The following is a 25,122-nucleotide window of genomic DNA, read 5'->3' as shown; positions in this document are numbered from 1 at the left end:
TAGCTTAGGGCCTCATCAAACCTAAATCCAGCCCTGGTCATGAGCTCCCTGTCACGAGCTCCTGGAGGCAGCAGTCAGCTAACCAGAATTGCCTAGAGCACTTTCTTTCTTAACCAGAAAGGGTATGTTGTCTGTAATACTGTACACAAAGATGTTGCTGCAATTCCCCTGGAGACAAGGAGATGGATCAGGCCAAGCAGTCACTCAGTGGAGCAACGAAGGAGGCCGACACTTCGTATCTCCTTACTACAGTGGTACCTCTGGTTACGGTCTTAATTTGTTCTGGAGGTCCATTCTTAACCTGAAACCGTTCTTAACCTGAGGTACCACTTTAGCTAATGGGGCCTCCTGCTGCTGCTGTACCGCCGGCGTGCGATTTCTGTTCTCATCCTGAGGTAAAGTTCTTAACCCGAGGTACTACTTCCAGGGTAGCGGAGTTTGTAACCTGGAGTGTTTGTAACCCAAGGTGTTTGTACATATGCTTCAGGTTACATACGCTTCAGGTTACAGACTCCACTAACCCAGAAATATTGCTTCAGGTTAAGAACTTTGCTTCAGGATGAGAACAGAAATCGTGCTCCAGCAGCACGGTAGCAGCAGGAGGCCCCATTAGCTAAAGTGGTGCTTCAGGTTAAGAACAGTTTCCGGTTAAGTACAGACCTCCAGAATGAATTAAGTACTTAACCCAAGGTACCACTGTATAAGCAAACAGTGTGGAGTTGGGCAAGTTTCACACCTTCATCTCAGTGCCTAAGTAGCGTTGGTTCTTTTTGCCAATTGGAAAATGGGCAGGCCGGTGGTTGCATGGGTGCGCATGTGTGGCTTCAAGTCTCTTGGTTAGTTTGTGGAGTCACGCTGTAGTCTAAAGCTTCCCTTTTCAAAGAAATGTGTCAGCCGCTGCCATAACTGATGCACCAGGATGAAAAGATGCGATCATTCCAATCCAGGGTCAATTATCTGTCATGGGATGCCAGCAATTCTAATATAAACCTTGAAGATCTTTTGGCACCTGAAAAACTAAGAAATTTATTGTGGCACAAACTTATTTTGTTGGGGGGGGGGGGGTTCCGCTGCTCCAGAATTGCACAGCTGGGAACTGTTCTCATCTACATCCTTCTCGCGGGCTGGTATCTGATCTGCTTTCATCCTCTTCAAGCGTTGAAGGCATCACTGAGGATCTACTCTGAAACTCCGGCAGGGCTGAACTCCTTCATCATCAGGCAATAAGAGCCAAGAGGCCATCGCAAGTGCAGAGCTGCCACTCACCTTCCCACAAGCCGGGCTTTTCAGTGTCAAGCCGCATCTGAATATTTGTTTCACAGTGCTATAATTCGTGGAATACTCTGGGACAGCCTATTATACAGTTAATGCTAAACCAGAGTAAATTTTAACAGGATTCATTTACAGGAACAACTGTGAAACATTAATGCCACCAGGCGTGACATTTTAAAACTCTGACATAGCCATGCATTTTTTTAAGAACGGATTTCCACCACAGAAGAGATTGCCAAAAACAAAATTTGATTCCAAAGTTGTTGCGGAAAGTCACTTCTGTTCTTAGTAAACTAACCAGTGTATTTCAGTCTATAAAATTCCTTGTTAGGGACAGATCAAAGGAGCAGTCTAAGAAAGAAACAGAAGAGGAACACAGAAATGAAGATACTAGCCACTTCCTAACATTTAATGAATTCTTCATAAAATGTATGATAAGAAGAAAATTTATGATAAATGAAGTGTATGTATTTTGTTTTATTTATAAGAAAGCTGAATTGTATGCCCGAATAAGCTTCCATCAGGCCTACTTTCAGAGTATCATTAGATGTGGAATAGAGCTTGTGACTGCCACTATAAGTAGCCATCCCTTTTTGGGTTATCTGCCATTTCCCTGTACTGTTTAGGCAGACTCACTGGCGTCCCTAGGTAGTGGCATGGAGACAATAATTTGCATCATAGGAAAATGTCTCAACACAGATAAGTCTGTATTAATAGAGCTGCTAACTTTTGTGTTTCATGTTTACGTTGCGGTTGCAGTCATCCCATTGAGTTCAGGAGGGCTAGAGATTTGGTCCAGTTTGCATTCGAAGGTCAAGCCTCCTTAATTTACACTTCCCCAAACAATACACAAACCGAAACACAGTCAGTTCACACTTCTCCAGATTTTGCAAGGGAGTTCTCCAGCCAAGAGATGTGTTCAAAAATGCACATACTAGGGTCAAGTGCGCATTAAAATGCATATATCAAATTCATTATATAATGGATTTTTTGCCTTCCAAAAATGTGTACATTGGGTAAAACTGCATACAAAAATGTGTGCATTAGAATAATTTCAAACTAGAATGCTGCTAAATTGTCACGAGGACTTTAAAACCCTCAAAACTGATGTGGAAATATGAAGATTTGAATTTAGGAGTAGAATAATGAGAAACTGACAAGAGTCATCCATCCCTATCCTAGATTTCCAATTATGCAAAAGTTGGCTGTCCTTATATTGCCAATTAAATGATGGTGGTTCTGTCCCTAACAACAGGCCTAAAAATCACCTGTGCTGACCATGGTATATGTTGTGCAGAGAAGCAGGTAGGCGTCTATATTCCAGAAGTGGTGGTCTTTGGAACTCTGACATACGACAGGTGTAGTTGCCATATGTTCCGTGTTAACAGTTCAAAGCTCTTTTGTACAATACAATCAGCTTAGTGTGAAATTTCTGGAAGAAAGCTACTGCACCCAATTCTGTGCACATAACAAAAATTTAAATCTGTGATGTAAACAGCATTGCATGCGTTCCTTTTAGTACATAGAGGGACGCGGGTGGCGCTGTGGGTAAAACCTCAGTGCCTAGGACTTGCTGATAGTATGGTCGGCGGTTCGAATCCCCGCGGCGGGGTGCGCTCCCGTCGTTCGGTCCCAGCTCCTGCCCACCTAGCAGTTCGAAAGCACCCGTAAGTGCAAGTAGATAAATAGGTACCGCTTTAGAGCGGGAAGGTAACGGCGTTTCCGTGCGCTGCGCTGGTGCTGGCTCGCCAGAACAGCTTCGTCACGCTGGCCACGTGACCCGGAAGTGTCTTTGGACAGCACTGGCTCCCGGCCTCTTAAGCGAGATGAGCACGCAACCCCAGAGTTGGTCACGACTGGCCCATACGGGCAGGGGTACCTTTACCTTTTAATGCACAGGCAGGGACCATACAAACATACATATATCTTGTGGAGTACATGTGAAAAGCAGAAAAATGATAACATACTGTATATTGTTACATGGCTTTCGTTTTGTTAGCTCCGTTTTGTGTTCAGGAGTGATCCAAAGCTGGTTTTGGCTGAAGTTTGGTCATGAGGATACAGAAAAATTCATTGCTCCTCATGAAGCTAGGTTGTAATAAGATAATTGATTAGAGTGGCTGGGAAAACCCAGCTAGGTGGGCAGGGTATAAATAATAAATTATTATTATTATTACCGTATTAGAGGGACGCGGGTGGCGCTGTGGGTAAAAGCCTCAGTGCCTAGGGCTTGCCGATCGAAAGGTCGGCGGTTCGAATCCCCGCGGCGGGGTGCGCTCCCGTTGCTCGGTCCCAGCGCCTGCCAACCTAGCAGTTCGAAAGCACCCCTGGGTGCAAGTAGATAAATAGGGACCACTTACCGGCGGGAAGGTAAACGGCGTTCCGTGTGCTGCGCTGGCTTGCCAGATGCGGCTTTGTCACGCTGGCCACGTGACCCAGAAGTGTCTCCGGACAGCGCTGGCCCCCGGCCTCTTGAGTGAGATGGGCGCACAACCCTAGAGTCTGTCAAGACTGGCCCGTACGGGCAGGGGTACCTTTACCTTTACCTTTATTACCGTATTGGCCTGAATATAAGCCACACTTTCCCCCCAATTCCGACCGTGAAAAGTTAAAGTTCACGACCTTACGGTATGCAGCCAGGAGAGTGGGCAAACAGCACCAGGAGCACAGGAAAGTGGCACTCACCCTGTGCGTAGTCCCCTGTCCACTTCTCCAAGGTCGGGAAGGGGGTATGCTGGCCTAGGACTTGGGCTCGGACTCAGAACCAGAGGAGTCTCAGTCCGCACCGGATCTTTTGCCTCAGGCGGCATCTGAACCAAGTCTGGGGCCTAATTCTGAAGAACCCCAGTCTGCACAGGTTCCCTTGCAACAAGCACCAGCTGGGCCGAGTCAGGGGGCTGAGCCTGCCCTGGCTCCAGATGTGGGGATTACCTTGTTGCCTTCAGCTGGGCCATCACTTACAGCTGCTCCACTACCGGTTTGGTCAGGGGAGGCTGAAGCAGCCTCTGGGTCTAGTAACCCACATTTCCCGAGCTGCAGAGACTAAGGTCGGAGAGAAGGAGAGACCTGAGTACTCACAGGAGTGCTTGCCTTCAGGCAAGACAGGGAGGTGAGTCACCAGGGGATCAGGACCCTGACAAAGATAAAAGGCTGTCAGACCCCGCCCCAGGTTGTGGGAGCAACATTGCTGTTTGCCAGAACCTCCCTGAGACCCTGTGCCTGACCTTGCCTGGTTTCCTGCCTCGTGTCCTGCCTTGGCCCTGTTGGACTGACTCCTCGCGGAACCCTTGGATACAGGACCGGATTTGGACCTGGACCGTGTTGCTTGAGTTACCCCCAGGCCCAGCACAGGGAGAGAGCGAGGAAGGGGACAGGCTGCTGGCAATGCAGTGAGCCCCCTCTCCCCAGTACAGCCAGGAGCAGCGAGGAAGGGAGTGGCTTATATCCAGGTATTTTTTATTTTTTCCTGTCCCCTCCAATTTTAAAGCTGTGGCTCATATTTGGGTTTGGCCTATATTCGGACCAATTCAGTATTAGTATAGTAAACAAATAGGCACCATGTGTAGTCTTTGAAATCCCAAAGCCTCTGCTTTAGACTCCAGAGACAGGGTTCTCCAACTTGTGATCTCACGGAATTACAAACTACATCGAAAACTTCCAGGATGAGTCAGACAACCTCAAGCCATCACCATTATTCTCAAATGCTAAATCCATTCGGGAGGACCACCCCCACAGGTTAACCTTCAGATAAGTCACTCGTGATTGATGGCCTGCTTAAATCTACCACTCACTAGAAGGTTTCTAGATTTGATCCAATCGCTTGTATTCCCCTCCCCCCATTTTACCCAATCCTCTTTTGTTCTTTCCTTTTGATCTCTTCTCATTGATTGCTTTTCCAGTTACCCTGGACAAACTTTTGGATTCCATACAAGTTTATTTAAGGCCAAGTTTCAGAATTCTTTTAAAACTATCCGAGGATTCTCAGCACCGCAGGAACATCTTTAACTTGCTACTGGACTTCCAACCTAAGGCTTGGTGAGGGGTTTATGCCTGAATCTCTGCTTAATAAAGAGCTGTAATCACTTCAGGCATGGACTCCTGGCCTCAATGCCTGGGTACCAGTTCTTCTATCATTTACACACATATGGTATCAGGGGTGCTTTTAGCAGGCACTAACAGAGGTAGCTTGCAGCTATAGTCTCAAGCCAATTTCTTCCCTTTAAGTTCAAAATTCTTATTTCTTTAAGTCGGATGTGTGCATGCATTAGTGTATTATTTCTATGTGTGCCCTGTGAATATATCCTACTGTGTTTTGTTGTTAAAACTGTGTTTCTTCTTTTTCTATAATCTTTATGTGGGCACAGCTTTGTTGTTTTTTGGGTGGGTGGTTCAGATACACTCAGTAGGACTCTAGTTAAATATTATTTTGTGGGTAGTACCCCCCCAAAAAATATATATGTGTGTCTATCAGCCCCCAGGTCAGCAAGATAAACAGAAAAAACATGAAAGTGTTGCACGCTTTATATACCAAAAGGCAAACAATTCAGCATAGTGTTTCTACTTCTTTGTAAAACTGTAGCATTGCCTAGGATCAGTGTGTTGGTTTTCATTTTTGTCTGTGATATTTAATTGCAAATATCTAACACGAGCTTTCGGCAACAACATCCCCCACCCTGCAGTTGTTACTCAGGAGACACAAAAACCTTCCTTTAAGGTTTTGTAATCCATAGTATTATGCCTAAGGATGTGCTGATTGACAATGCTAAGGCAACTCAGCTATGGATAGATGTAGAAAAACATAACTGGGGTCAAACTGTCAAGCAATTAAGATTATATAAGAAAACTTTTATATAAAAAGGTGAGAGGCAAATAAATGAAATCAAAGACACTATTAACTACTTGATTCTAAGAACTCTCTGCTTCCCTCCTTCATCAGCAAAGTATTCTGAGGCCAGAACATTATGCATTGCAGAGACATTGTGATGTGATAAACAGAGAAAAGAAGTTCAGGTTGACTTCTGTTTTTCTGACAACTGAGAAGCCAAAGTAATATTAATTAATATTGCTCAATTAATTGCTCAATTAATATTGCTACAATAGCCTGGTTCAGACTAGAAGCTTCCACTTAAACAAATTGCAGCCCCCCATTACACTTGAACCTGGAAAAATGTGAGCCTGTTTGGATATACAGTGGTGCCCCGCAAGACGAATGCCTCGCAAGATGGAAATCCCGCTAGACGAAAGGGTTTTCCGTTTTGGAGGTGCTTCGCAAAATGAATTTCCTATGGGTTTGCTTCGCAAGACGAAAATGTCTTGCGAGTTCCTGCAGGTTTTTTCCCCTCCCCCCCCTTTTCCCAAGCCGCTAAGCCGCTTATCAGCTGACCCGCTAAGCCGCTAAACAGCTGATCGCTAAGCCGCTTATCAGCTGATCCGCTAAACCGCTTAACAGCTGATCCGCTAAGCCGCTTATCAGCTGATCCGCTAAGCCCGCTAAGCCGCTAATAGCGCTAATCCACTAAGCCGCTAATGGGCTTGCTTCGCAAGACGAAAAAACCGCAAGACGGAGAGACTCGTGGAACGGATTCTTTTCGTCTTGCGAGGCACCACTGTAGTGGGTAACTGTGGTGTGTTTAAAATGGAAAGTGAACATTTCTGATCGCCTTCTTTGGCAAGTTGAAAAGGAGAGAGGAGGTTGCAAAGGCTTGTGATGACTTGTTCAGGTAGTGAGAAACAATACCTAACCAACTATTTTTATTTATTTTTCATTGGATTTTCATAGTTTTGCACATATCCAAGCACTGACCAGACTCGGCTTCAGCAAGTTGGTGGTCTCTTGTGCCTTCAAATCATACCCTGGGAGCATCTGAGCTGAGATGTAGTGCAATATATTCAGTCTGGAAGTGCAATATGCCACCTCTGTTTGATGCTGATTAGATCAGCTTCTCTATAGTCAGATACTGGGTATTATAGGCTGAAAATTCTAACCACGTCTACTTAATTCAACTCCCATTGAATTAAATGCAGCTTCCTCCCAGGTAAATTGAGTTTGGGTTGCAGTCTTAGTGATTTATTTGGATGCTTGATTTACTATTTAACTAGTCCTGAGATCACTATGCAATAAAAGGTAAGACAGAAATCATTGTCATCAACAACAACATTTCCCAGTTTTCAGTGGAATTGCCGTTGCACAAACCTGGCATTTCCACAACAATGCAGCAGTTCACTGTGCTTCAGGAGAAACCCAAGTAGGGTACTGAGAGGCTTACTGGAAGCAGAGTATAATTATAGGAGGCTGGTAAGGCTGCTTTAATTGCTTTAATTAATATCTATGGAACTGGAAGTAGGGCATTAACACCCTTTGTTAGATCGTGTGGTAATTGTTAGATTGTATGCTGTACAGTATGCTCCAGTTTCTGAGGGAAAGGGGGAAACCATGTCAAGGTCCTATGTGCCAAGAGGGCCATATCATTTGCAAAAGACTGTCCCTGCAAACTTCTATCTGATTTTCTTCTAAAGGCTCATAGCCATTGATAGCCTTGATAGGGTATCAGTGGCTACCAGTGTCCTGCCTTCTACTTTCAGGCAAAATGGCTCTGAAGAGCAACTGCTGTGTGGCGAGTGTCCCACTCACAAGTTTCCCATAGGTTGACTATTACGAAAACAAAACGCTAATAAAAATAATCCTAAGTGTTGAAGAAATAACTTTCTTGATCATGTTCTGGGATGCCTTAAAAAACCCAACCCAAATTGTTTTGTGTGCTGATTTTCTCCTACTCATTTCTACATTTTATTTGTTTCTTTAAAACAAATAGGCCACATACTACAGTGGTATCTTGGGTTATGAACTTAATTCGTTCCGGAGGTCTTTTCTTAACCTGAAACCGTTCTTAACCTGAGGTACCACTTTAGCAAATGGGGCCTCCTGCTGCCACTGCACCACCGGCGCACAATTTTTGTTCTTATCCTGAGGTAAAGTTCTTAACCCAAGGTACTACTTCCGAGTTAGCAGAGTTTGTAACCCAAGGTGTTTTTAACCCGAGGTACCACGGTATTTCAAAAAATCTCCATACTGCCCAGCCACACCCAACATTCTGAAAACCAAGCCTGGGTTTCAGTTGGACGGAAACTATTTCCTGGTTGCTGTATTTCCAGATTGCAAACCTTATCCCCACTTACCTGAGAGTAATCCCCTTGAAACTCATTGTGGCTTTCTTTCCAACCAAATAGAGTTTTACAGGTTGATACTATCATTCCAGTCATAATCCTACATCATTCTGAGTTTAAAAACTCGTGACAGATGTGCGAAGGAATGCGCACCAGCTCTGCCCACAATGTCGCTGTGTGTGCTGGCCCCACCCACGTTGTTTTTAACTTTTCTCTACCGAGTGGGAAGATCTGAAGAGGACTTAGCATGCTTAGAAGTTGCTTCACGTTCAGCTTCCTTGACAATGTGGGAAGGTTGAGGGTGGAGTGAAGCATGAGAAGACAAAAGTACTGTTTCTGGGGGACGAGGGGAAGTGTGGGGGACTTCCTGGCCCCTAAAGGACCAGGTGCACAACCTTGGGGTTATTATGGATCACCGATTGTCCATGGAGGTGCAGGTCAACACTGTGTCTAGAGCGGCTGTCTACCAGCTCCATCTAGTATGCTGGTTGAGAACCTACCTGCCTGCGCATTGTCTTGCCAAAGTGGTACATGCTTTGGTTATCTCCCTCTTGGACTGCTGCAATACGCTCTATGTGGCACTACCATTGAAGGTGATGCAGAAACTACAATTAATCCAGAATACAACAGCTAGACTGGGAGCAGCCACTGGGACCATATAACACCAGTCCTAAAGGATCTACATTGGCTCCCAGTATGTTTCCAAGCACAATTCCAAGTCCTGCACAGCTTCATCACTGTATATTTGAAGGGACATTTCTACCCCAGCTATTCAGCCCAGACACCAAAGTCCAGCTCCGAGAGTCTTCTGGCGGTTCCCTGATTGTGAGAAGTGAAGTTACAGGGAACCAGGCTGAGGGCCTTCTCGGTAGTGGCGCCCTTCCTCTGGAAAGCCCTTCTGTCACATGTCAAAGAGATAGCCAATTATACGACATTCCGTAGACAACTGAAGGCAGCCCTGTATCGGGAAGCTTTTTAAGTTTGATGTATGCTCTTTATATTCTGTTGAAAGCCACCCAGAGTGGCTGGAGCAACCCAGTCAGATGGGTGGGGTACAAGAAACAACAGCAGCAATAACAAGTGGCAGGAATGAAGAGGCAGGACCAGTCTGTCCTCTGCACCTCTCCTAAATAGTTACAATAACACCTAAATTAGGCTTGTGCTCTGTGCAGCAGCAAAGCTGTACTGTACACAAGGGTAAGTGGTGCACCTGTATTTTCCTGGAAGAGTGAGATCAAATTTATTAGAGAGCTTTAAAAGCGCTGTTCCCAAGATAAGCAGATTTATTTTTATTTAGTTTTTCAATTCGGCGCATAGATCTTTATCTTTGTGTTCAGCACATGGGCATATTCCACAGCAAGAACAGCCTTAACAGTTTGAAGCCATTAACTTAATTCTGCACACCCTGGCTCTCTCTTGCATTTCTTGCTCTCCTTATTACCCAGTTAGGAGAAACCTAAGAGTGCCTTCTAGACTAAATATGACAGCTGCAACCCATAATTCATTTAAACAGCCTGCAGAACAGCTAGACCAATAGCATTTCCAACAGCTGTTTGCCTCCTGCTTGTTTTTTTATTTGTTTTTTCAGCAGATATGTTCAGAGACTATTTGTTTGCATTATTCACAAAAGTGTTGTAACAGCAGATATATATTTAAGCAATTTTTTCCCACCAAACTGCCTATAGTGTTAGATGCTGATCTCCCATTTTAACTCTGCTTTGTGTTCATTTTGGAGCTTCTACGATAGATGGGACTGTGGACTTTGGCTCCCTTCACGAATTTGAGCTGGACATGTGAGAACACACGTAGGCAGGGGTATGGGTGCCATATCAGGGTTCCTGGACACAAACAGGATTGTAAACATGGTCACCTAAATGGCCCAGATCCCCTTATTAAATGAGCAAATTCCATCCTTAGAAGAACATTTACCATGGCTGATTTATCAGTATTCAAAATATTCATTCATTTGTTTTATTTCATTTCTTTTTAGATTTATATACCACCCTTTGTGCTGGTCCCAGGGGGTTACCGTGCGGCGAGGTCCGAATCCAGTCCGAGGTCGAGGGTGTGGTATGGAGGCTGTCCGTCAAGGCTGAAGCGGGGTCCAAGGCAAGGGGTCGGGTGTGATCAGGAACTCTGGCAGAAGAGCAGGACAGGGTGCCTATAGGAACAGGTTACCAACAATGTTGCTCCCACAACCTGGGACTGGGCTGGCTGGCTTTTATCTGCCTTGAGGCATAGGGCGGCCCCAGTCCATAGGTGACTCGCCTCTCCTGGCCTGGAGGCGAGCACTCCTCCTGCGGGAACTTAGTTCCCTCCACCTCTCTGCCCTGAGCCTCTGCAGCTCAGGAGAGGCTGGAGGGTTACTGGACCCAGAGGCAAACTCACCTTCCCCTGATGGGGCTGAGAGTGGAGCACCTGCAGGCAATGGGTCCTTCCAGAGCCAGAGCAGATTCAGCTGGTGTCTGCTCCTGCGGATCCGGCACAGGTGAGGGCCCTTCAGGCTCAAGCCCCAGCCCCGGCTCAGCTGGTCCTGGAGGTGGGGACTCCTGTGCAGGCTGGGATTCCTCAGGTTCAGCCTCTGAATCCGATTCAAAGGCCATCACACCCTTCTTCATAGGATCTCAGGACTATTAAAATAAATACAGGATAAAAACAAGTTAACGAGTTTCCAAACATGGCTAACATTTATTGGAAAATCAGAACGCCCTGGTGAATTTCCCAAATCACATCCTCGTTAAGATCATTTGCCAGCAAACTCGCTAAGGCATGGTGAAAGTCATGAAAACAACTTTGATGACATAATAATTTATATTAACTTGACTAAGATAAACAGAATCAAAGAACTAGATTTTCCATGTTCCTCCTTAATATTAGTATGTGTTACTAGCTCAATCTCCTTAGCAAGTCAAAATCAATAATCAGTTTTAAATACATGGTCTTTATGAATAGTCTTCAAAAAGAGCATAATAGAAGAAAAATTACCCCGCTAGATAAATTATCTCCTGAATTAATCGGGTCTATTAAGTTAGAAGAAAAACCTCACTCAAGGCCACATAGCTTGGCCTGTTAATGACCTTAATTATGCTCTAATGGGGGATAGCTATTGTCACAGGATTATTTGTTTCACACAATGCCATTTCAGTCATTAAAAGTATTCTTCAAAGGAAAAACAAACCATTAACTGAATGTGGTTCTGAATTTAAATGTGTATTTACTCAAAGGATATCTTTGAAAGAAAGACGACCGAAATTAATACATGAACTCTGAACATATATTTCATCTGCTGTCCTCTTCAAACTAAAAGCATTCAACTGCATTTCCCTCAAAGTACATATTGTACATATTTCATTTCTTTTTTCTGTTATTTTTTATTTTAGTGTTTCTTTCCTTCTTTTTCTGTTCTGCCATATAATTTCTTAACTTATAAAGGCTGTGATCCAGAAATCCCCCTTCAGATATGCTCAGGCAAGAATACCCCACAAGTACCCTGGAAAAAACTGGGACATCCCAATTTTTTTACCATGAAAGAACAGTGGCCATTTGGGTTGCTGTGATCTCTTACGTGATTTCATGGTGCTAATTCCACACACACACACACACACCAAACAAAAGCACTTGAGGGGCAGGGGGACTGAGGCATGAAATTGCACGAGATCACAGCAACCCAATAGTCTTTGAGCTCAGGAAGATGGCATCTGGGAATTTGGATTCAAAGTATTGGAAGGTATGGACAAGCAGATACAGTACTTTGATTCCTGGTGCTGGCCTCTCCCTTCATTCCACATAGAGAATACAAGTGGATTGGAAGTTAACTCTTATTCAACAGTGGTGAGAGGGTGGCAGCCTAGTTTAAGGGGTGCATGGCAGAATATGTGGCACATGCAACTCTGGCCTTCCCCCATAAGGGAATGGTAGGGTCTGCTCTGGCTTCCCTGCACAACACCTTCCAGTCCATTTGTAATTTGGCCCTTCAGTATTTACACTGCTCTTCCAGAAGCCTTTTACTTGGTATAGGGGGGGGGGGTGAAATCCCCAAAAAGGATGTTACTTTTTTCTGTATGCCACAACAGCTGCGAGAATATTACTATCGAAGAATTGGAAGAAACAAGATTTACCAGCTATCAAAGAATGGCAGATGAAGATGATAGACTATATGGAACTGCCAAACTGACTGGGAGACTCCGGGACCAGAGAGAAGAGATGGTGGAAGAAGATTGGAAGAAGTTTAAAGAATATTTCAAAAAAATATGTTAATATTTAAATCTTAGAATAGCTTTGGAAGTTGATATAGGCTGTAGGGTTAGAAGATAGTGTATTTTAAAATAGTATTATATGTAAGGAATAAAATTTTTATGGTAAAAGTAAGTGTGATTTTAAAAATGGTTTAAAATTATGATATATGTAAACTGCTAAAGATGAGGTAAAATGAAAATCAGATAGGGGGGACTTGGGGAAGCTCACCTAACAATGTTTAGAAAAAAATAAGGATAAGACAATAATTTGTTTGTATTGTTTGTTTTTTCTGTTTGTGTTGTTTATTTGTGTTATAAAAGGAATAGCATTTTTTGAAAAAGAAGAAGTATTTACACTTCTCTCACACCCCTAAACCATAATTAAACTTATCCTTAGTTAATAAACCATAGTTAAAGCTGAGACATCAGGCTGATGCGCACTTAAACCAGTCATGGGCAAACTCGGCCCTCCAGATGTTTGGGGACTACATCCCTGACCACTGGTCCTGTTAGCTAGGGATGATGGGAGTTGTAGTCCCAAAACATCTGGAGGGCCGAGTTTGCCTATGCCTGACTTAAACCTTGGTTTATTAGATCACAGAATGGTTAAAAGCATCAGTGAAGGCAGCCAAGCCTTGAAAAATGTTTGATTGTTATTATTTCTTTTGCCAGTCTTCACTTGCAACTCTGTAGGCATTTGATAACTGAAAGACATTGTTCCAGGCAACCTTGAAACCACTGGTTTCTAACTGCAACTGTTTTTAGGATGTTTAAACTGTTTTGTAAAAAATAAAAAAATATTATTGATGTGTTTGCCATCCTGGGCTCCTTAAGGAGCTGTAGGATGTAAATTCCATAACAACAGTTTATAAACCAACTAGAAACTTTGGCCAATGAGCAACCTTTAAGGATGTTTAATAATCATAGTTAAAGCTGCTGGGCTGGCTTCACACATAATGCTAAGCCATGGTTAAATAAACCATGGTTTAATAAGCCATAGTTTAGTGATGTGAGAACTAAGCCACTGAATGTGTCAATTACGTGATGCAATTTTGTGTTGACGCAGCTCCATGTACTCAGTCCTGTTGTCAGCAGTCTCAAAGCATCTGTTTAGGTTCTGGGCTACTAGGCACAGTGTTGGGAATGCTTTATGCATTTTTGCTTTCTGATAATGGACAATAAAAGCCATTATTGCTCTGTGAATGCATCTGCTATGCCTTCTGTACAAAGGAAGTGCTACAGTGTGCTCTAAGTACAAATACCAGGACCATAGTATGCTCCACAGGGAAATCAGAATTATCTTTTTACCATTTCCTTGTCTCTTTATTTCAATAAAAAAGTTATGGAGCGCCTGCAGAGTGCTAGTTGATATGTGGCAGGAAATTTCCTGCCACTGTGCGAACAAATATGTTTTTGTGTGCTTATGTGAAATCGAGCCCTAATGAGCTTTTTTTTGGGGGGGGGGGACACAGCTAAGCACTTTCAAGTCCCAATAATTTCAGTGGAAGAATTAAGCAAACATGGAAATCAATAGGACTTAAAGATTGTTTAGCTTTGGCCGGCTCCTATATAATATTTCATCAGAACACAAGCTAAACACAAAAGGCAATGATCTGAAAATGTCTGGGACTCGAAAGCAAACTCACGTCCGTAAAGTGATATGCATGATATGCCAACATGAAAAATATTCTGCCAGCATATAAAATTGAGGGATAGCATCTCTGTTGGTGACATTCACAGTGTAAAGCGATGGGAACTCATGGATTCATGTTCAGTGCATTAATTTAGTTAATTGAGAGGTGATGTAATGTTATTGTTGTGACATGCAGGCATGGATCAGGACGTCCCTGCTTCAAAACTCAACTTTCCATTGACGTTATTATGTGACTTTAAACTCATGTAACTTATTAGGTGGCATACTTTCTGTGTTAGAACACCCCCCCCCCATTTGCAATATGATACAGTGGTACCTCAAGTTAAGTACTTAATTCGTTCCGGAGGTCCGTTCTTAACCTGAAAGTGTTCTTAACATGAAGCACCACATTAGCTAATGGGGCCTCCCGATGCCGCCGCGCCGCCAGAGCACGATTTCTGTTCTCATCCTGAAGCAAAGTTCTTAACCTGAAGCACTATTTCTGGGTTAGTGGAGTCTGTAACCTGAAGCCTATATAACCTGAGGTACCACTGTATTGATAATGCTTCTCTACCTTACAGGGTTGTTGTGCAAACTGCAACAAGACAATGTACGTGAAGTCCTTTGTTCTTTCAATAAAGAATAACAATAATTCATTATTTGTAACTAGCCCATTTGACTAGGTTGCCACTCTGGGCAGAATCTAACGTATATAAAAACATGATAAAACATTGAACCTTAAAAAGCTTCCCTATACAGGGCTGCATTCAGAAGTCTTCCAAAGGTTATATAGTTACTCATCTCTTTGACATCTGATGGGAGGGGATTTCTCAGGGTGGGTGCCACTACCGAGAAGGCTCAAAAACACTTGAGAACGATTCAGTTAGGTTCTCTGCTTTAAAAGAGCCAGACCTCTTGCACGAACCATTGTGTTCAGTGGCTGGGGCTCCCCACTATCATCTGATGTCATCATGATGGCAAGTTATAACTTCAAAGGGGCTCAGCGTTGGCAATGAGCAGCAAGCCCTTTGAAGGTGTGCCAACTGGCACTGATGTGCACCTTCACAGGGGCTTGCTGTGAGCCATGCTTTGCCCGACCGCAGGTACAGTTTGGATTCATTGGCTCCCAATACATTTCCAAGCACAATTCAAAGTGCTGGTGCTGACCTTTAAAGCCCTAAACGGCCTCAGTCCTATATACCTGAAGGAGCGTCTCCACCCCCATCATCCATCCCGGACACTGAGATCCAGTGCCGAGGGCCTTCTGGTGGTTCCCTCATTGTGAGAAGTGAGGTTACAGGGAAACAGACAGAGGGCCTTCTCGGTAGTGGCACCCACCCTGTGGAACATTCTCCCTTCAGATGTGAAGGAAATAAGCAGCTATCCTATCTTTAAAAGACATCTGAAGGCAGCCCTGTTTAGGAAAGTTTTAAATATTTAATGCTGTACTGTTTTTAACACTTGATTGGGAGCCGCTCAGAGTGGCTGGGGAAGCTCAGCCAGATGGGCGGGGTATAAATAATAAAGTATTATTATTATTATTATTATTATTATTATTATTATTATTATTATTAAAACCACGCCTGTAAATGAACATTTTCCTTCCGTAGACTAGCAAAGCTGATCATCACTGACAGCAAGACCTTTCACCGCCAGTAAGACCAATTGATCCCCAAAGGGCTTGCTGTCATCTGATTGTCAGCAAGTCCTGCTTGCTAAGGTACAATTGGGAGTCTACTTTAATCCTTTAATCTACTTTAATCTTCCCTGAATAATACCGGGCAGGGATGGGGAGCTTGTCGCCCTCTTGGTATTGTTGAATTACAACTCTCATTCTTCCTGATCAGAGCTGCACTCCATTAATATCAGAGACGTTCCAAGTTCCCCTATCTCTGACACAAGCATCCACAGAGTTCCCTTTTGTCTGCAGTCACCTCCCCACTTAAATCTGGGCCAACACTGAGAAGGGAAGTAATGGCATCCCCATATGGTATGGGATCGCTCACCCTGTCTGCTGACACGGGCAGGAATGGCAGGCAGTTCAGGGCAGCAAGGAGATTTGGGCTGTGCAGGCATGCTAGCAGGAGCAGGGGGGTTGCTCTGCTGGTGAACCCATACACAAGCGCCCCCGCAACCTCAGGTTGCCTTGCCGTGCTTCATCCTAGTAAGAGGCAGCATCATGGGAGGGCTGTGACAGCACCACCCCACTGCGCCAGCCACTTCTGGGCACAGGGAGTTGACGTATTGTGATGACTCCCACTCCACCAGTGGAGTGTGGTCCTCTATGCAGGGTTAAAGAGGCGTGAACATGCAGGTGAAGGTGATGGAAAGCTGATGAAGGACCCTATGCAGGAGGCAGAACCTGTATTGCCAACACTGGCTGGTAGTGAAACTCCAGGGCTTTCAGGACTCCAGTGAGATTCAGCATGGACTAAATCTGGATGCTTCTGCATGCAAAGCACATGCATAGGAAAGGGGCCCTAGAAGCATTCAGCAAAAGATGGTAGAATTGATGAGTTAGAATGTGGAAGTGCTTCTGCTCAGGCTGCCAGAGGGGGGGGGTCTATGTGGGATGCACTGTAAAAAAAAAAAAAAAGCAGCTCTGCGCATGCAGGAGCTAACATCAAAGGCTGATCACTCACGCATACATTAGCCCATGCCACCCCAATGCTATATAGCACAGCTGTGTCCTGTTTTGACTATACAGTGGTACCTCGGGTTACATACGCTTCAGGATACATATGCTTCAGGTTACATACACTTCAGGTTACAAACTCCGCTAACCCAGAAATAGTACCTCAGGTTAAGAACTTTGCTTCAGGATGGGAACAGAAATTGTGCTCTGGCGGCGTGGCAGCAGCAGGAGGCCCCATTAGCTAAAGTAGTGCTTCAGGTTAAGAACAGTTTCAGGTTAAGAACGGACCTCCGGAACGAATTAAGTACTTAACCCGAGGTACCACTGTACTGTTTGGTGAAGTCAGAGAGGATAGAAGGAGCACTGGCGCAGAGAAGCTATGAGGAAGTGCAATAAATTAGGCTAATCAAATCTGCTGGAGAGATTCGACAACAAGTGTGATTAAGCAGGCAGGCAAGTCAAGACTGAGCTTGACACACAATCAAGGCAAGCTAAAGCATTGAGGTTTGCTAGATTTTACTCTGTTAACTGGGCTTTAAATAGGCTTAAATCCAGGTACTTGAGACGTAGCAAGGCGTGGTTAGCAAGTAGCCTTTGAGTAAGTTGCACTTCATCTTATGACTCAGTCACAAAGTCCTTTCCCACCCTTCATAGGCATTTCGAAAGCAGCAGCATACATCTGTTGAATTCAAATACTGGTTTTGGTTTCCTTTTTAAAGAACAGGACCTGTCAGCACACACTGTCTAAATAAAAGTTTTTTGGAAAGTGAGCACCAGGAAGATTTCAGCAGGGCATTAGAAGGGATTATATTTCCATTATTTCACCAGTCGACTCAGAATGGATTTTGCAATACCTTCTATTCCAGTGGAACTGCCTGCACATCCTTCTCAGTCAAACGAGTTTCCGGAATCCTTGAATCATTAACCATGTGCTGAATATTATGTAAATGAGGCATGGCTATGTTGAACTACATTCTACTTCACTCGAACCTTTCAGCAGAGAGATCATGTTCAACTAAGAGCCTAGTAAGAGACAATACCCATTCTACAGAATGGTAAGTAGTAAGCAAAGGGGGGGAAAGGCTGAATATCCTTCAGTTTATTAAATAGAATTTTTGCAGATTGTTTTGTATACCTTGTAATTATGATTAAATATATGTAAACAAGTTAACAAAATTGGTAAAGGGGATAATCCCTGTCTTTGAATTTTATCCTGGATATTACGAGCGCTGTGTTGGTTTTTGCAGGCTACTTTATAAAACCTAAGCGATCAAAGTGATCTTATTGCTTATATTGTTCTTAATAAGGAAATTGCTGAATATTTGCTGTATTGTTTTGTAATGGATATTAACATTGCTTGCAAACATCCATTACAAAAAGAAGAAGTATCCTAGTTAAACCTTGTGCTTGTGGTAGCATTTCCATCTGTGTTGTGTACAGAAAAAAAAAATAACCTAGGAGATAAACTGACTGCAAGACTACGCACCCAATTCATTTTACAGTTGTACATCAATAGAAGGAATATTATCTGTGCACTGGACTTGTTTTTTGCATGGGGTGGATTTGTACTGGTGTTGCTCAAATATCACCTGGGAGACATCAGATCTAGCAATTTGGTGATGCACGAATAACCTCTTGACTGACATTGCAAGGATCTCCTCCAACACAGACCAGTCATAGACGCCTGTCTACAGCTAGGTGCAGTTTATTCACAGGTACAGGCACAAGAGAAAAGCCTTTTATCAATCTCTTGACTAGGGCAGGTGTGTGTGTGTGTGTGTGTGTGTGTGTGTGTGTGTGTGTCTGTCTGTCTGTAATACATATGCAGTTCTTTAAATTACACATTTCTTTCTAGTCATTCTTTTGATGTACAGGCAACTTTCAACTTACGCTGGGATTACATTCCAGGGATAGAGCCTAAAGCCAAAATTGTATACAGTCAAAACGCATCAGGTGCAACGAAGGGTGGGATTGCCAATTCCCCCTCCCTTTCCACCCTCTTTTTAATAATAATAATAATAATAATAATAATAATAATAATAATAATAATTCCAAGAGCATAAAGCCAAATGTGTACAAGTTAAATGCAAGTAAGTTGCGAGATACCTGTCTAAGAAACCAATTTTCAGAAGGCATCTTGTTTTTAAAACACATTTTAAGTGAGGATCAGTAGAACTTGTTTCTGCAAGTTCTTATTTTATTATTTTTATTTGGCCCCCTGTTTGTTCAAATTCATTTACTTCAGATATTTTAGGCTCCGAAAAAACAAACTTCTCAATGTGCAGATATTGAGTTGGATTCAGAGTAAGCTAGCTGCACAAGTTCCCACTGAAATCAGTGTGCGAATTTAATAGCCAGCATTAGTCATAGTAAACTCACTGAATCAATGAATGTGTCTGTTTATTTCAGTGGTTCTACTCTGAATCTGATTAATGTTGGATACAACTCATTGAGTTTTAAATTGTATTTCAGTCTTTGAGTTACCATATTTTTCGCCCTATAGGACGCACTTTTTCCCCTCCAAAAATGAAGGGGAAATGTGTGTGCGTCCTATGGGGCGAATGCAGGCTTTCACTGAAGCCTGGAGAGCGAGAGGGGTCGGTGCGCACCAATCCCTCTCGCTCTCCAGGCTTCAGGAGAGCCCCACCGCCAGCCCCACAAACTCGGGGGACAGCGGGGAGGCGCAGCGCGCCTTTCCCGCTGTCCCCCGACTTGGTTAGAAGGCTGGCAGAGGGCTTCCCCCTCCTCCAGCCCCACAAGCTCCCAGAGCGATGCCAAAGCTGCACGCAGCTTTGGCATGGCTCTGGGTCCCGTTCTGGGGGCTGGGGGAGGGGGAAGCTCTGCTTTCCCCGCCCCCAGCCCCACAAGCTCCCAGAGCGATGCCAAAGCTGCACGCAGCTTCGGCATCGCTCTGGGTCCTGTTCTGGGGGCTGGCGTCGGGGGAAGCCCGAGCTTCCCCCACCCCAGCCCCGCGCCTAGGGGGGAAAAAATAATTTTTCCCCCTTTATCCCCCCCCCAAATCTAGGTGCGTCCTATGGGCCGGTGCGTCCTATAGGGCGAAAAATACGGTAATTTCTTTTGGGGTTTTTTTCTCCATTGTTTGCAGCAATTTCTTGTTCTGCAGCAATTTGCATTTTCTAAAAAAAAAAAATCCTGTGAAAATTCATCCACATTTTTGTGTGGTCTTTTTTTTCTTTTTAGTTTTGTATGCAGTTTTGACTATTTTTTGCAAGCAATTTCCCCATACACATTGCATTTTGAATTTTATATTCACAAATACATGAATTTTATGAACAAGTTCCCCTAATAAATGGGTTTTTGTAAACATCACTCAAGTGCAGCACTGCATCACAAAATTTGGGTACTTGTGAATTTTTGAAGGATTACTGTATTTTGGGTTTCATGTTGTTTTTGAAAGTTGTTTTTGATTTGCCTTTAAACGTAAACTGAATTGGAAACCCCCCCCACCCCGAATTTCCACCTCTCCAACCCCTGCCCCCACTCCTTGTAATGGGAAGAAAACTCCAATGGTCACCATGAGAGTGTTCTTCTCATTGGAAATACTAGGCACGTAGAGGTCAAAGTGTTAAAGCCCCTCCCCCTACATGAACCTAATTTGGCTCACTGCCTTCCTGTACCAGCCATTTATTTAACAAAATCATATATGCAATGTCAAACTAAATGACAGATAGCACATAAAATTTGGCCTTAAGACAGAACAGAGGAGGGTTTTTTTCAGACTCAGTTAGATTAGGCCAGGGATGCCCAAACTTTTTTCAAAGAGTGCCAGATTTGATGAAGTGAACATGTGTGATGGCCAACCAAAGTTCTTGAGCTTTTTTAAGGATTTTACCCCAGGACATATACTGTCACATGGGCTGGATTAAATTGACCAGTGGGCCGGATTGGACCCCCAAAACGGACTTTGGACATGCCTATTTTGTGGCCCCTCAGCATGACGCTCCGTGCGAAGGGGCCACCCACACCACTCTAAATCTAGTGTGTCTCAGATAATAAGTGAAGCTAGAGGGGAACTTCCTCAGCCTCCCAGCCTGCTATGGCAGTATTTCAGATCCCAGAGACTCGAAGCATAGAAAACTCAAGATCACTAAGAAAGTGATCTCCCACCCACCCCCTTTTTAAAAAAGTCTCTCTCCCTCTCCTGTTGAAACACACACCAAAGAAAATACAAAGATAATCATATTCAAGTTCATTGTCCCCACCTTGTCAAGACGGCAGCGCCTCATTTTTCTTGAGAAGAGTTTTGCAATGAAATTTGTTTTATGCAAGAAGAGGGACTGAATAACTTGAAGTGTTTATCTAACATTTGGCATGACTGAAAGTGCAGGAATATGACAAGGCAATAATCACATTGGCTGTGTAAGCTAAGCAATAAGTAAATGCCTTTTTAAAAAAACAAAAAACAAAATTGACATTTGTTTTACATTTCCAGGATGGAGGTGACATCAGAGAATGCTGGGATAGAGAGAAATCCCTGGAAAGATATTACCTTTCCACCATGTACACGTTGGAGTTCATATTTGGCATCATTGGCAACAGCATTGTTGTTTTTGGGTACATCTTCTGCCTCAAAACCTGGAGAAGCGGCAACATCTACCTGTTCAACTTGTCGCTGTCGGATTTTTCATTCCTTTGCACACTCCCGTTGCTGGTGTCAAGTTACTCTCAAGGGAATTGGTCCTATGGGAAAGACTGGTGTCAAGCCAACAGGTTTCTGCTGCACGTCAACTTATATACAAGCATCCTCTTCCTGACCGTTATCAGCATGGACAGATACCTGCTCATGAAGTATCCCTTCAGAAATCACTTCCTGCAGAAGAAAAGCACGGCTATTGTTTTATCAATCACCATATGGGTCGTGGTCACATTGGAACTGACACCCATGTTCACTTTCCTCAACGACCAGAAAAATAATAGCAATGGTAGCCTGTGCGTGGATTATGCAAGCTCCGGAGTTGCAAAAGACAGCCTAATCTATAGTATGATATTGACAGTGACTGGCTTCATAATCCCATTGTGCGCCATGTGCTATTTTTACAGGAAAACACATGCCTTCATCAAAAGCCGCAGCGCAGAGCTCACTGCTGCCCTGACTCTGGAGAAACCTCTCACCTTGATCGTCATGGCTGTGGCCATCTTTTCTCTGCTCTTTATTCCCTATCACATCATGCGCAATGTTAGGATCGCCTCCCGGATGCAGTCCTGGAAGCGTCCCTCGTGCGGCAAGGACCTTATCAGTATGATTTATACTGTTACAAGGCCCATTGCCTTTTTGAACAGTGTAATTAACCCCATCTTTTACTTCTTAATGGGGGATCACTTTAGGGAGATGCTGGTGAGTAACGCAAGGTATCTCTTTAAAAGGGTCACGCCTTGGTACAAATGATGCTAAATGCACTTCTTGGACTGATGGGAACTGCGTGGAAGGCTGGAGAGCTTTGGCTCACTGGTGCACAACATTTGATGATTGCTTGGGATTCGGATGCTATGCAACGGTCTATCCCCCTTAAAGCGCTTGAGTCCAAGTGCCTGTGCAAAGCTGCACTCAGATTAAACTGAGAAGAGGAATGAAGCCCCACACCACTGACCTTGCCCCTGCCTGGATAGCTCAGTTGGTTAGAGCATGGTGATGATGACACCAAGGTTGCAGGTTTGATCCCCATATGGGGCAGCTGCATAGTCCTACATCACAGGCAGTTGGACTTGATATCCTCAGGGACCCTTCCAACTCTACAATTCTATGATTCTATGACATCACACAGCCAAGCTAGCCTGGCTCCTGACATCTCCACTAGGAGTGCGGCTATCTGGATACAGGTGGATCTGGAAAGTGCCTAGAAACTTCAATTGATACAGGATGAAGCCACTAGGCTGTTGACTGGTTTCGATGTTTAAAGCTTTATATAGGGCAAGACCTGGATAACGAAACAGCCTAGCATCTTATAAGACTGTGGTCTCCAATGCAACCTGACCATCGACTGAGATCTGTGCACAACAGACCTTTTGGAGGTTAGGCAAGTGGGTTCTGTCGAGCCGAATTTTCAGTGGTGGCCACTGCAACTACGGAGCTCTGTGTAAATGTTTGCCTTTTGTCATCATTGCTATCTTTTAGACGCCAGGCCAATTCCATCTTCCCATGTGTAAATGGTATTCATGATTGTTATTGTGAGTCAGCTCCCTTTGTTTGTATATATGGCTGGTATTTTATATGAGCTGTTTTTATATATCTTGCAGCTGCTACCCACATGTTCAATGAACACATATGGGGTGGGGTGGTTGTGTGGCATCTTTGCAGACGTGCCCTTCCCCATCCTGTACTTGAATGCTTGAGAGTGTGGCCTGCATGTATTGAATGGGCTATTTTATTTATTGATTTTGTATGCTGCCTTGGGGGCTTTTAAGTATAGAGATTTCTTAAATAAACACAGTTGAGAACTAGCTTGCTTCTACTTCTGCCCAGACACTGAGGTCCAGTGCCAAGGGCCTTCTGGCGGTTCTCTCGCTGCGAGAAGCCAAGTTACAGGGAACCAGGCAGAGGGCCTTCTTGGTAGTGGCACCCGCCCTGTGGAACGCCCTCCCATCAGATGTCAAAGAGAAAAACAACTGCCAGACTTTTAGAAGACATTTGAAGGCAGCCCTGTTTAGGGAAGCTTTTAATGTTTAATAGGTTATTGTATTTTAGTGTTTTGTTGGAAGCCGCCCAGAGTGGCTGGGGAAACCCAGCCAGATGGGTGGGGTATAAATAATAAATTATTATTATTATTATTATTATTATTATTATTATTATTATTATTATTAAAAGGTAAAGGTACCCCTGCCCATACGGGCCAGTCTTGACAGACTCTAGGGTTGTGCGCCCATCTCACTCAAGAGGCCAGGGGCCAGCGCTGTCCGGAGACACTTTCGGGTCACATGGCCAGTGTGACATCACTGCTCTGGTGAGCCAGAGCCGCACACAGAAACGCCATTTACCTTCCCGCTAGTAAGCAGTCCCTATTTATCTACTTGCACCCGGGGGTGCTTTCGAACTGCTGGGTTGGCAGGCGCTGGGACTGAGCAACAGGAGCACACCCCGCCACAGGGATTCGAACTGCCGACCTGACAATCGGCAAGTCCTAGGCGCTGAGGCTTTTACCCACAGCGCCACCTGCGTCCCTAATATTATTATTATTAATACTCCCTAATACATGAACATGGCGTTCTTTGCCCCCAACACAAAGCCTTCTACCAAGCCCCATCTGAGTCTTGAAAGCTGAGGCTTCATCTTCTGTATCATCCAGACCTTCAATATCCTATGTAGCAATAACCAGTTTCAAGTAAAATTGAATTAAAGCACCATGGGAGAGAGAAATTAAAAACCAGAAGACAAAACTCGTCCATACATCCAGTCCATCAGCTACCCTTGGCCTGTGAAGTTTAGGTTATACTGTAGGAGTAAGGAAGCTTTTCCATCCTGCGGGCCACATTCCCATCAGGACAATCTTCTGGGGGCCACAGGCCAGTGGTGGGTGGGCCAGTGGCAAAAGTGAGTAACAAATTCAAATTTTACCTTTGTTGGTTGGATGCAGAGGGATGCTGGGAGGAAGCAGCTGAGGAACCCTCAAGGGAAGAAGGCTTAGAGCCAGGTGGTGGGACGAAGATGAGTGGTCAGAGGGAGAAGAGGGAGAAGACAGGGGGGAAGGAGGTGTTGGAAGCTGAAGAGGTATCAGGGTTTAGTGAGCAGGGGGAGTCCATGGCAGAGAGAAGTCCAGAATCAGAAGTGAAAGCAGAAGAGGAAGGAGGCCAAGAGGCAGAGATGAGTCAACCTGGTGAAGAAACACAGGCGCCTCCAGCTGCTGCTGGGACAAACCAGGACCAGGAGAGGAATGAAGCAGGAGGAGTAAAGGCAGACATGCCGGTGTAGTCTCAGATTGCTTGGGAAAGACCTCAAGAGGAGATTTAGGCAGCTGTGGGAAGGCCTTCAGTATCCGCAAAGGCCACATAGGGAAAAGACCTACCAAAGAAGAGTGAGTTGCTGTGCTCATTAGGCATGGCACTCCTAAGCAGATCCTGTTTCTCTGAATAGAGTTAACTTCATTTACTCCATGCGTGTAGTGATTACGTTGCCTAGTTGGTTGTCACACTAGTTTCTGGATCAGGCATCCATTGGGATACATCATTAT

The 25,122-nt window shown here is 44.3% G+C and overlaps 1 protein-coding gene and 1 long non-coding RNA gene across 2 annotated transcripts; one reads left to right on the top strand and one right to left on the bottom strand.

Moving 5' to 3' along the window:
- Nucleotides 1–10,393: 10,393 nt before the first annotated feature.
- LOC144328116 (uncharacterized) lies at nucleotides 10,394–11,931 on the bottom strand. The gene is made up of 2 exons (XR_013393354.1): nucleotides 10,825–11,931; nucleotides 10,394–10,597 (listed from the first exon to the last, which is right to left on the bottom strand). It is a non-coding gene; the product is annotated as an uncharacterized LOC144328116 (long non-coding RNA).
- Nucleotides 11,932–17,595: 5,664 nt separating this feature from the next.
- SUCNR1 (succinate receptor 1) lies at nucleotides 17,596–23,398 on the top strand. The gene is made up of 2 exons (XM_077929864.1): nucleotides 17,596–17,994; nucleotides 21,393–23,398. Exons 1-2 carry the CDS (start codon nucleotides 17,992–17,994, stop codon nucleotides 22,344–22,346), a joined length of 957 nt encoding a protein of 318 aa, XP_077785990.1. The 5' UTR covers nucleotides 17,596–17,991; the 3' UTR covers nucleotides 22,347–23,398.
- Nucleotides 23,399–25,122: the final 1,724 nt, after the last annotated feature.

The sequence above is a fragment of the Podarcis muralis genome, chromosome 6 (assembly GCF_964188315.1).
Source record: "Podarcis muralis chromosome 6, rPodMur119.hap1.1, whole genome shotgun sequence".
Classification (NCBI taxonomy): Eukaryota; Metazoa; Chordata; class Lepidosauria; order Squamata; family Lacertidae; genus Podarcis; species Podarcis muralis.
This window is presented reverse-complemented; position numbering and strand designations above follow the sequence as displayed.